Genomic DNA, 13,246 nt, shown 5'->3' with positions numbered 1-13,246 from the left:
GGTGTCTACACTACTTTTATACACGAGAGAAGTTGTCAGTCCACAGCGTCGACTGCGGGAAAATGAACGACTGCGCCGTCGTTCTCCCCAGCGAGGACGACAAGTGGCTGACGTTCTGGAATTACAATCGGAAGGAGCGGGTTCCGTTTGTAGTGTACGCCGATCTCGAATGTACGCTCGAGAAAAAGGAGGATCAGGACGGTACTACTTACGCCTACCAACATCACAGAGCCTTTAGCGTAGGATATTATGTAAGTTGCGCTTACGATAATTCGCTCTCTAGTTTTAAGTCATATCGTGGTGAGGATTGCACAGCGTGGTTTGTCAACGAACTGCACAATTTGACGCACCGCGTGAAAGCGATCCGCACCACCGTCGTCCCCATGGCGGATCTTACGCGGGAGGAATCGGAGGAATTCCGTAGCGCCGTAACGTGTCACGTGTGCGAGAAACCGTTTACACCGGACGACACGCAGGTGCGCGATCATTGTCATCTGACCGGGCGTTACCGCGGTGCCGCGCACTCGTCGTGCAATCTAAATTACAAAGACTCCAACGTTATCCCGGTGATATTTCACAATTTATCCGGTTACGACGCGCATTTTATAATCAAAGACGTTGCCAATGCTTTCGAAGGCAACGTCGAATTGTTACCGCTGACGAAAGAACGTTACATTTCATTTACAAAAAATGTTAAAGATACCGAGGATCAAAATTCCAAAATTTGCATCAAATTACGATTCATCGATTCGTTCAGATTTCTCAGTACAAGTCTCGACAAATTGGCATCTTATTTAACTGTAGATGAATTAAAAATTTCACGATCGGAATTCAAACATTTATCCGCGGAAAATTTCAATCTGCTTACTCGGAAAGGCGTGTTTCCCTACGAGTACGTCGACAGCGTCGACAAGCTCCGGGACACAAGCCTACCATCGCGCGAATCGTTTTACAGCTCGCTCACCGGAGAAACGGTATCCGAGAGCGATTACGCGCACGCGACAAACGTCTGGCAAACATTTTCGATCGAAGATCTAGGTCAATACAGCGATTTGTATTTGAAAACAGACGTTCTTTTGTTGGCGGATATTTTTCAAAATTTTCGAAACATGTCTATAAAGAGTTACGGTTTAGATCCCGCTTATTATTACACTCTACCGGGATACACGTGGGACGCCATGTTGAAGTACACGCGTGTAAAATTCGAGTTGCTCACGGACATCAATATGGTACTGTTTGTCGAGCGCGGTATACGCGGTGGTCTCAGCCAATGCTCCAACCGATACGCCGCCGCCAACAACAAATACATGCCATCCTACGACCCATCGGAACCGTCATCGTACCTAATGTACTATGATGTAAACAACTTGTACGGGTGGGCGATGTGTCAACCGTTGCCCTACGCCAAATTTGGATGGGTCGATGATGTCGCGAGCTTTGACGTAATGTCCGTTGCATCCGATTCGGCTACCGGTTATGTGCTGGAAGTCGATCTCGAGTATCCGGTGAATCTTCACGACGCGCACGCCGACCTGCCGTTCTGCCCGACGCGCGATAAGCCGCCCGGTAAGCGGGAGCTCAAGTTACTCGCAACGCTGCACGATAAGCAGCGTTATGTCATCCACTATCGTAATCTGCAACAATGCGTGCGACACGGTCTGCGAATTGCAAAGATTCACCGCGTACTGCAATTCGCGCAATCTCCGTGGCTCCGCGGATACATAGAACTGAATACACAGTTTCGGACACGGGCAAAAAATGATTTCGAAAAAAATTTGTACAAATTGATGAACAACGCGGTTTTCGGCAAAACCATGGAGAATGTGCGAAATCACACGGATGTCCGGCTTGTTACACAGTGGGAGGGTCGGTACGGAGCGGAAGCTATGATCGCGAAACCGAATTTCCACAGCCGAAGCGTGTTCTCGGAGGATCTGATCGCCGTAGAGTTGCGAAAACTCGAAGTGAAATTCAACAAGCCGATCTACGTGGGTATGTGCATCCTCGACATATCCAAGACCTGCTTGTACGAGTTTCACTACGAGTACATGGCGCCTCTCTACCGCGACAATTGCAAAATTATGTATACCGATACCGACAGTCTGATATACTTTCTGCACTGCGAGGACGCGTATCGGGATATGAAACGTTATATATCCAAATTTGACACGAGCGACTACTCCGAGGACAACGCTTACGGTATGCCGCGCGCCAACAAGAAAGTACCCGGTCTGATGAAAGACGAGAATAACGGCGCGATCATGACGGAATTTGTCGGACTGAGAGCGAAGATGTACGCGTTGAGAGTCACTGGTCAAAAAGACACCAAAAAGATTAAAGGTGTAAAAAAGAGTGTAGTCGCTAGAACGATAACGTTCAACGACTACACTCGGTGTCTCAACGTCGAAATCGAGCTGACGCGGCGTCAATCGTGCATCCGCTCAAAGATGCACGAGGTGTACACCGTGTCGGAGTCGAAGCTCGCGCTCAGTCCGTACGACGATAAGCGGCACGTCGTATCCGGTTCCACCGACACTCTACCATGGGGACATCACAAGATACATTTGTAAATAATGTGTAGTAATTTATATAGTTTAATATTTTATGTATTATTATCGTTGTTAGTTTTAAATGTATATATTGTAACATATTGTAGTAGTAATAAAGAACACCATTGTATATATGTATAATAGTTTATTATAATACAATGTAAAATATACACAGTTTATTACAATACATCGTCTTTATTTATCTAAGAGTTGTGCGAATTGTCGAATCCCAACCACTTTACAAACACCTTGTCGTCCTTTCGACGCAACACCTTCTCCACGAGATAAACGTTGGGTTGAGCGGTCTTGAGCAATTCATACTCGTAAAAGCCTCCCGCGACCGGATCTCCGCGATAATCTTTAATCAGATACGTCACAGGATTGGTACGTTGCACCGTGGCGATCTTAAACACCTCCGTCGACCAATTCGGTGTGTATCCTTTCTCGAATACAGTTTTGAATTTGCTCACGCGCACCGGATCACCCACCCTGAATTTCGCCGGCGCGGCAATTTTTATATTACTGTACACGGTGCTCAAGAGTCCCTTTGCGATCTCGGGAGTGACATCGATCGGGCGCATACCGATCGTACGATGTTTACGACCGTTGTATTCCGAGACCAATCGCGGTAAATCGTCGATCTACCTGTACGATCCCGCGAGCGTGAAAAACTTCCACATTTCGTTCTTTAACGTGCGATTCAATCGTTCCACCACCGAAGCCTTCATGACCGAGTATGTCGAATAATGATTGATGCCGTGTTTCTCGACAAGATTTTGGAAATCTCTGTTGGAAATCTCTGTTGTAAACGGTCTCATCTCGACAATGTCAGCCTGCCATAAATCATCGTATCCTTTCACGACAACTGGTCGACGCGTAAAGTTTCTTCTCGCCGGTGCGTGGAGCTCGTCCACGAGCGATCTCCTCTCCAGACTCACCGCTTCCTTCCTGCTCATTGCGATTCGTTTTGCTTCTTCTTCATCGCCTCATCGTAGTATTTGATGAAATTTTTTCTCACAGCTCTACGAAGATTGTGAATCTCTCGCTCGACAAGACTCTTCGTCTCTCGCTCGCAATCGACGAGTTTTCCATCGAGTAGCGCCACACTCTCGTCGAGGAGACCTCTCAGATCGTGAATCTGGCGTTCCAACGTCACGTATCTGGTCTCGATGTAATCGTCGTGGTCCCTCTTCCAGGTCCGCTCGGTATTCTCCGAATCTTCGAGTCGCGAAAGTACTTCTCGCTTAAAATTTTCATGGAGCATACGATCTCGATTCGCACGATCGCTCATAAGCTGGAAGTGATGATCCAGATGCAGCTTGTTGACGGCGTCGGTGTCCGCTTCAGGGTCGGCGAGATGTCTGATTACGCGTGACTTGGCGTTAAAAACCCCACCATCCTTGCAGAGACAATTCTCGCGCACGTAATTCTTCGAGACTCCGCCGCTCTGTCTCGTCACTCTGGCGCTTCCTCCTCCTAGCTGTAGTCCGAATTTGTTGATAGACATTTCCGTAGCATCGCACGAGCAATACTGGTTACAGCGATGACAACGACGATCAATTTATAATCAGACCGGCTTCGCGCAGTTCCTCGATAATCGAGAGAAACTCGTTGTCGTGCGCGTTGTTTCCCGCCTGACGGGAGGCGTCCAGCAATCAAAGGCGATCCACCAATTCGTTCGGATCCCGAGTCGAAATTTAGCGTCTCTTTTAATACTCATACAGCCTATATAAACCTATTTTTACGGAATTAGAACCTAGAACTCCTCTTTTAAAACTTGATCTCCTATAATTTGACGTTAAAATACTACTTTAAACCTATAGAGCCTCACAAAATAGATTGTATTACTGCGAGAACTCCTCCATTAAACCTCGAACTTTTATCTAGTATATATATATATACTAGATAAATTCGACCTATAAAAGTTATTATAATGTTTAATCATAAAGGAAAATATTTGATTCGTTGCATTTCCAACTTTCATTAATATTGATACCTTTCCGTTTCCTTCTTCAAAATAGTAATATATCTGAAAAAAATTCAACGCAAAAAAATTTTTTTAAATTAATTTTTTTATTAAATGTTAACTATTTTAGATGTACTCGTTAAAATTCAAATAAAAATAAAAAACTATACGAGCAATATGCATAATGTGGTTGTATTTTGATTATTGTTTTATTAAGTGATACAATATTATCAAACGTTTCAGTCTTAATTTGCACCTTTTTCTGTATAAGTATTTCTGTCTGAACTTGTTTTAACGCATGTTAACTATACTTAATAATATACTCTTAAAGCTGGTTGAAGTTTGGAACGTTCCTGGAACGATTTTTTAAAAATGATTTGTCGCTCTTGTCCTTTTGCAGGGAGAAAGTTTTGAGACCCACAAACAAAGTACAAAAGAGACCGATCCGATACATGCGTCGGAAGACACCCTTATACCCGAAAAACCACCCCCAAAATCATTTAAACCATTCTAGCCAAGCTAAAAATGACTTGTCGCTCTTTTCCTTCTGCACGGAGAAAGTTCCGAAGCCCTCACACGACATGCAAAAGAGACCGATTCGATACATGCGTTGGAAAACACCCTTATACCCGAAAAACCACCCCCAAAATCACTTAAACCATTCTAGCCAAGCTAAAAATGACTTGTCGCTCTTTTTCTTCTGCATGGAGAAAGTTCCGAAGCCCTCACGCGACATGCAAAAGAGACCGATTCGATACATGCGTCGGAAGACACCCTTAACTTGGCAAGAATCATTTAAGTGATTTTGGGGGTGATTTTTCGGGTATAAGGGTGTCTTCCGACGCATGTATCGAATCGGTTTTTTTTGCATGTCGTGTGAGGGCCTCGGAACTTTCTCCGTGCAAAAGGAAAAGAGCGACAAGTCATTTTTAGCTTGGCTAGAATGGTTAAAGTGATTTTGGAGGTGGTTTTTCGGGTATAAGGGTGTTTTCCGACGCATGTATCAAATCGGTCTTTTTTTCATGTTGTGTAAAGGCTTTGGAACTTTCTCCGTGCAGAAGGAAAAGAGCGACAAATCATTTTTAGCTTGTCTAGAATTGTTTAAGTGATTTTGGGGGTGGTTTTTCGGGTATAAGGGTGTCTTCCGACGCATGTATCAAATCGATCTTTATTGCATGTTGTGTAAGGGCTTTGGAACTTTCTCCGTGCAGAAGGAAAAGAGCGACAAATCATTTTTAGCTTGTCTAGAATTGTTTAAGTGATTTTGGGGGTGGTTTTTCGGGTATAAGGGTGTCTTCCGACGCATGTATCGAATCGGTCTTTTTTGCATGTCGTGTGAGGGCCTCGGAACTTTCTCCGTGCAACAGGAAAAGAGCGACAAGTCATTTTTAGCTTGGCTAGAATGGTTTAAGTGATTTTGGGGGTGGTTTTTCGGGTATAAGGGTGTCTTCCAACGCATGTATCAAATCGGTTTTTTTTGCATGTTGTGTAAGGGCTTTGGAACTTTCTCCGTGCAGAAGGAAAAGAGCGACAAATCATTTTTAGCTTGTCTAAAATTGTTTAAGTGATTTTGGGGGTGGTTTTTCGGGTATAAGGGTGTCTTCCGACGCATGTATCAAATCGGTCTTTTTTGCATGTCGTGTGAGGGCCTCGGAACTTTCTCCGTGCAAAAGGAAAAGAGCGACAAGTCATTTTTAGCTTGGCTAGAATGGTTTAAGTGATTTTGGGGGTGGTTTTTCGGGTATAAGGGTGTCTTCCGACGCATGTATCAAATCGGTCTTTTTTGCATGTCGTGTGAGGGCCTCGGAACTTTCTCTGTGCAGAAGGAAAAGAGCGACAAGTCATTTTTAGCTTGGCTAGAATTGTTTAAGTGATTTTGGGGGTTGTTTTTCGGGTATAAGGGTGTCTTCCGACGCATGTATCGGATCGGTCTCTTTTGTACTTTGTTTGTGGGTCTCAAAACTTTCTCCCTGCAAAAGGACAAGAGCGACAAATCATTTTTAAAAAATCGTTCCAGGAACGTTCCAAACTTCAACCAGCTACTCTTAACTATATGTATTACATATACTTAATAAATAATATTTAATTCAATAAATATTATGTAATGTTTTTAATATCTTATTTTATATTTAATATCTTAATTTAATATTTTTAATATAATCACAAAGGTATATGGATTTTCAGCACTAGTTTTATGATATCAAGAAATTCTAATGATTGCAAAAATCTTCACAATAATAAAGAAAATTACTAACTATATAATTTTAATTGATGATAATTTTAATAGCATACAATTTTTAAAAATATCAAAAATCAATACTCAATAGTTGAATTTTGATATTATATTTTGATATTATCAAGAAATTTCTAATAAATACAAATTTTCAAAAGATAATAAAATTCAACTAAATGGTATTGATTGATGATATTTTTAAATTGTATGCTATAAAAATTATCGTTAATCAAAATTATAGTTAGTATTTTTCTTTATTGTGAACATTTGCAATCATTAGAATTTCTTGATAATATCATAAAAGTAGTGCTGGCAAAAAGGAATCTATATATTTTCAGCGTCTAAAGCGGGTCAACGGAGGGTTTTAACTAAACCCTACTTTGAAGCTTTAGCAGGAAAAAAGGAAATTTCGGACATATTGTAGCGCCAAAGTAGGTGCTATTATACACATACGATACAATGCATAACATCTACTTTGACTCTCTTATGCCTACCTCAAAATAAAAGATTAAGGTTCAATATAGGTGCTAAATTTCGACTCGGGATCCCAGTGCACGTAATCGACCGCGTTGTCGGTCACAGTCATGGTCTGTGGTACGTTACACTTGGGTAACGTGCGATCCGCACCTCTCTTGTCGAGATGTGCAACACCTCCACCTTTCTTAGATATCAGAGGTGTGATGATATGTTTGTATTTGTATCCTTTGTTTCCCAAAACAGGTAAATGCGCGTTATGGCCGCGTCTGTGAGCGTTAGTAGCGAGTAGTATGCTCTTGTACTTTTGTTTGTCAACCTCCGTACACAGCGTATCGTCGGAAAGTCTTTTGAATATTAATTCAAACAGGCCGGGCGTGCCAGCGTATTTCACACCGTCCACGATCAAATTGTCGTCTCGATCAATGTCGAAGGTCTTGTCCCCGAGAAACGTTCCCGCATCGTTGAAGTATACGCCGTACACGTTGTCGATCCCTCTCTTCTTGTCACCGCTCAAGAGCTCTCCGATGTACTCTCGGCCCAGCGGACCCATTTGGCCGTACAGCGCTTCCCGACCATCGGACGTTTGCATCGTCTGTCTCACGGATGTCGCGAAAGACGGGTCCGTGGTTTCGAACACGTTTTCGATTGGTAAATTTATCGGCGATTCAAACACCAATTTTTGCGGCTGGAACGGCGTCGAGGCTTGTATCGGTGTCGTCAACGGGGTACGCTTGATTTTCTTCTTCTTCTTCTCGAAGCTTGACCGCTTTCGTTTGATATCCGGTTCGTTTGTAATCTCGAGATCGTCAACCGAATCATCGTCACTCTTGATGTTCTTGACGATTCGTTTCAACGGCTCTACGATCGGTTTCAACCGTTTCTCCAATTGCGCCTCTTGCTCCACTCTACCCGTCTTCAACGTCCGATGCTTCTTGCGAATCGACTCGCTCGTACGAGCGATTTCCTTCGCGATCTTCTCCCTCTCGTCGATATCTTTCGTGTCGAGCGTCATCGTCAACGTCTCGAGAACGACTAACCATTCCGCGGTACCGCAAACTCGTTAAAACCACGTCTGTATCGTCCATCGTTAATCGCACTATCCTTGTCTATCACTAAAAATCCGTACTTGTGTCGCCAACATGCGTAACACAATGTACCGAAATCTTTGTACGTCATGTCCGTATTCACATGATCGTTGTAGACGTGCTTAAAGTTTGTTCCATCCTGCTTGAATATTACGAGTAAATTCGCGTTGTCGCGCACGAGATGTTTCGGTATTTTCGCGTACGTTTGGCACAGATAGAAACAATCGACCTTTGAATGTCGACCCATAGCAAAGTACTCACGTATCGCATTCTGCTTGTCGCACGCTATATCGTCGAAGACAAATACGGAATTCGGTAACGCCTCGCTGTGCGGTACAATTGTGTCGTTGTCCGAGAACGTAAAGTAACCGATTTCATCGATCGATCCGAGCAATCTTTCGAGATACCGATACTTTGGTTGATTCAACGATTTCGAGTACACGTACACGTTTTCGAAACGTACACCGTTCGGACTTTCCAGCAGACTGATCATCACATTGGTTTTACCGCAATTCGAGGGGCCGCAAATGATACCGCGTATCGTGTTTGGCAGCATTTTACCGTGTCTGCACGCCTTCTCACAAACCCCTTGCGTCTTATCATCCATGTTTTTCACACGGATCGCGTACGGTTTTGTACAAATTTCATTTTTTACCAGACTCTTTTACATCCTTGTTATTACGCGACGAGTGCGCAGCATCGGATGTTGGAAAGAGCGGTGCTCGGATATTCGTCGCTAGATCTAAAGTATCTCTATTTCCATACATGATTCGGACATTATCTTGAAAAAAAAATATTGTTTTAAACACACGATTAGCGATACACGTTTGCGACATTCACCTCCTTCCGCTCCTTCTTATTATCCCGGTTATTCATTGTACGTCGTCGTCGTCTGACAAACTTTAATATTCCACTAGTTAGCGATCGATACGCGCTTCCTATTTATAGGTGATCGCTATCAAAACACACCTCAGTTGGAAATGTGATTTACACGCGATACGTTAGAATTCGCGTTCTATGAAACGCTACAAGGGTGCCGGTTTACTGAACAGTGTGATAAATCGACTACCGTTGGAGCTGCATATACCCGGCTACCAATTTTGCGGGCCGGGGACTCGTCTGCAAAAACGACTCGCGCGAGGGGATCGGGGTATCAATCCATTGGACGCGGCGTGTCGCGATCACGACGTCGCGTACTCGCAAAACCGCGAATCAGCGGACCGCCACGCAGCCGATCGCGTTCTCGCCGATAAAGCGCGGGAGCGGATCACCGCTGCAGACGCGACTCTCGGTGAGAGGGCCGCCGCTACCGCCGTATGGGCTGCTATGAAAGCAAAGACGAAATTGGGGATGGGCATGACAAAGGGAAAGAAGAAGAAGAAGACCAAGAGGAGAACGCTTCCGACGGTGAAACGCGGTGGTATGTTACCATTGTTACCGCTCTTGGGAGTCATCGGTTCGCTTGCCGGTGGAGCAGCGGGTGTTGCAAAGGCGGTGAACGACTCCAAGGCCGCGCGATGACAACTCGAAGAGATGAAACGCCACAATAAAGCTATGGAAGGACGGGGGATTTATCTCGCTCCGTACAAGGGGAAAAGGATTGAAGAAGAAGAAGAAAAAAAAAACGTCGAAAAAACGATAGAGATGCCCGCGGGTGCCACCACCAATCTACAGTTGTTACAAATAGCGAAGCGTATGCGAATACCGTATTTCCGAGGTGTCTACATGCGTAACGCTTTACCCGACGAGATACACCGAAACGAGAGCGGTATCGTGAATTTGGACGATGTTGACGGGCCGGGCACGCATTGGGTGGCGTACGCCAAGAGAGGCGATCGCGCCGTATACTTTGACAGCTTTGACAATTTGCAACCGCCGAAGGAGCTTACACGCTACCTCGGAGGCACCGATACAACGATAACGTACAATCGCACGGTCTACCAGACGTACGATCAAACGATCTGCGGACAATTGTGCCTCCTGTTCCTCCAGAAAATAGATATAAAAATCGATCCGCCATCGATCGACATCAGTCGTCGATGGAATCTCGGCAATGTCGCTGACGCTCACTTTAAGCGGTAAAAGCAGCGTTCTCACGGTGGATTATTTTCCACCGATAGACTTGAGCGATGGGGACTACGAGCTCGGTCTAACCACGATGGAGACTTACAACACGATTCCGAACATGACAGTAGCGAACAATAAATTTTATTTCGACGACAATGACGAAGAAATTACAATTCCCGAAGGATCGTACGAATTGGACGCCATTGCTTTTTATCTGAAACGCGCGATACTGCAAAAACGAGGAAAAGGCGAAGAGCAAGATTATCCATTGTCACTTCGTCCCAACGTTAATACCATGAAGAGTGAAATCATGTGCGCTTTTCGAATAAATTTCGCCAAACCGAATACCATCGGACCATTGTTGGGATTTTCGACGGGCCGTATACTGGAACCGAGAAAGTGGCACGAATCAGACTCCTCGGTAAACATCATCAACGTAAACATTATTCGAGTGGAATGCAGCATTACCGCGGGTGCGTACGCCAACGACAAGTCGGTGCACACAATACACGAATTTTCACCAAACATGCCTCCGGGATATAAAGTCTCGGAAACACCGGCGCAAATCATTTACCTTCCGGTCATCGCGAGGAGCGTTACCGATATCACCTTGCGTGTGGTGGATCAAGACGGACGATTGATCGATTTTCGCGCAGAGGAGATTACCATCAGACTGCACTTGCGGCGACGCGGTGCGAGGAAATGCTCGTGTTGAACGAACAGCGAGTGATTGAGAAAACAACGAAAATTGTGAAAAAATCGCCATTCAAGAGGCTCAGTACGACGAACGTAAACTTTTTACAATCGTTGGGATTCGTTGTGAGAAACGCTTAAAGAGATGGATATACTCAACATCGCTGACGAGCCCGTCTTCGACGAACGTATCGTGAAATATGAGATGCACACGTACAATCCGTACGCTAACACGACGTTGGGACACAGCGACGAGATACGAATACTTATACAACAACAGGATTTGTACACGTTGCCGTGTGAGAGTTTTCTCTACGTTGAAGGAAAACTCGTTATGAATCCTACCGGTGAGAATAGAGATATCGTGTGTATTATGAGAAATAATTGTGTCGCGTTCATGTTTGAAGAAATGCGATACGAGCTCGATGGAGTTGAAATCGATCGCAACAGAAACGCTGGAATAACAACGACGATTAAAAATTATATATCGCTGACGACGGAGAAGAGCAAAATGCTGAAATACGCATCGTGAAATCCGAATGGATATTCGTTGATCGATGGAAACTTTAATTTTTGCGTTCCGCTCAATGCTCTGTTTGGATTCTGCGAGGACTACAAACGCATCGTGATCAACGCTCGTCACGAACTTGTATTGATACGATCGCGCAACGATAACAATTGTCTCATTGGACGAGTCGGTGCGAATCCGAGATCGAGCTACTCAAGATACAGTGGCGAATGCCGCACGTATCTCTGAGCGAAGTCAACAAGCTGTCTCTTCTTCGAACTTTGGAAAGCGGACGATATTTGAGCGTGTGCTTCCGTTCGTGGGATCTGTACGAGTTTTCTCTGCTGCAAAACACGACCAAGCATTCCTGGGCGATCAAAGCCGCGACGCAATTGGAAAAACCGCAATACGTAATCTTCGCTCTCCAAACCGGTCGAAAAAACGTACTGTCCGAAAACGCTGCGCAATTTGACGATTGTAAACTCACCAATGTGAGACTGCATCTGAATTCAGATTTTTATCCGTACGACGACATGAACTTGGATTTTGACAGAAATCGATACGCTATACTGTACAACATGTATGCGCGTTTCCGCAAAGCCTATTATGGACAGGACGATACGTATTTGGATATCGATGATTTCTTGATAACCGGTCCGTTCGTAGTCATAGATTGTTCGCGACAAAATGACTCTGTCAAGAACGCCACCGTCGACGTGCAAATAGAATTTGATTGTAAGGAAAATATACCGGCCAACACCACCGCCTATTGTCTCATTAAACACGATCGAATGGTCGAATATAATCCACTGAACAACATTGTGCGCAGACTCGTGTGAAAAGTTATAAATTAGACGTGTGCGAATGGGAACGTTAGTTTTCCGACGATCGACGACGATGTCGAACGTACCAATTTTCGTCGACTTGCAAGGTTACGCGTTCAACATTTTTATCGTGAAAGAAGCAGCGGTACTTCGAGATGGCGAAACGCTGTCTCATTACGTATTTCGTGAACACGTACCGTGGTATTCGTTGACGAAATCGGAAAAATCACTGGTGTGTTGGTTATGGAGACACCATCACGGCTTCCGATGGGAAGATGGACACGTCTCGTACAGTCGGATGAAAAGCCTCATCAACAACGCCATTGGTACGGAACCGTCTCTGATATACGTGAAAGGACTCGAGAAGAAAAAGTGGCTGTGTGAAATTTTGGATAACGATGATTTCGAGATTGAAACGATAGATGCGGATTACGAAGATATCGCACGCCTGACGAACTTGGATGTAATCGGAACCTTGCGCTGCGCGTATCACACGAGACATTGCGCTATGCGGAATGTTTGTAAATTGTACAAGTGGTGGTTTGAGCGTAACAAACGTGTAAAACAACAATGATTTATGTTAATAAAATGATTTATATTAATAAAATGATTTATATCGCATGACTTTTATTCCGCCTCAGTTATATGATCCTCCATGTAATATGGTCTATCGTACATCTTTTAACGTTAATCGAACTACTTTTAACATCTATGTAACATTTTTTAACGTATTGTTGAACGTCTAACGTACAACTTTTAACATCTATTGTACGTCTTTGAACGTCAATCGAACTACTTTTAACATCTATTGAACGTCTATCGTACGCCTCTCGTACATCTTTGA

The 13,246-nt window shown here is 44.2% G+C and overlaps 2 protein-coding genes across 2 annotated transcripts; both read left to right on the top strand.

Moving 5' to 3' along the window:
- The first annotated feature begins 13 nt into the window (after positions 1–13).
- LOC137001573 (uncharacterized) lies at positions 14–2,570 on the top strand. The gene has a single exon (XM_067360651.1). The coding sequence runs from the start codon at positions 63–65 to the stop codon at positions 2,568–2,570; it is 2,508 nt and encodes an 835-aa protein (XP_067216752.1). The 5' UTR covers positions 14–62.
- A 9,238-nt stretch (positions 2,571–11,808) lies between these two features.
- Positions 11,809–12,417, top strand: LOC105675630 (uncharacterized). Its single transcript, XM_012372912.2, has one exon. The coding sequence runs from the start codon at positions 11,809–11,811 to the stop codon at positions 12,415–12,417; it is 609 nt and encodes a 202-aa protein (XP_012228335.2).
- Positions 12,418–13,246: the final 829 nt, after the last annotated feature.

Source organism: Linepithema humile, chromosome 8, assembly GCF_040581485.1.
Source record: "Linepithema humile isolate Giens D197 chromosome 8, Lhum_UNIL_v1.0, whole genome shotgun sequence".
Classification (NCBI taxonomy): Eukaryota; Metazoa; Arthropoda; class Insecta; order Hymenoptera; family Formicidae; genus Linepithema; species Linepithema humile.
This window is presented reverse-complemented; position numbering and strand designations above follow the sequence as displayed.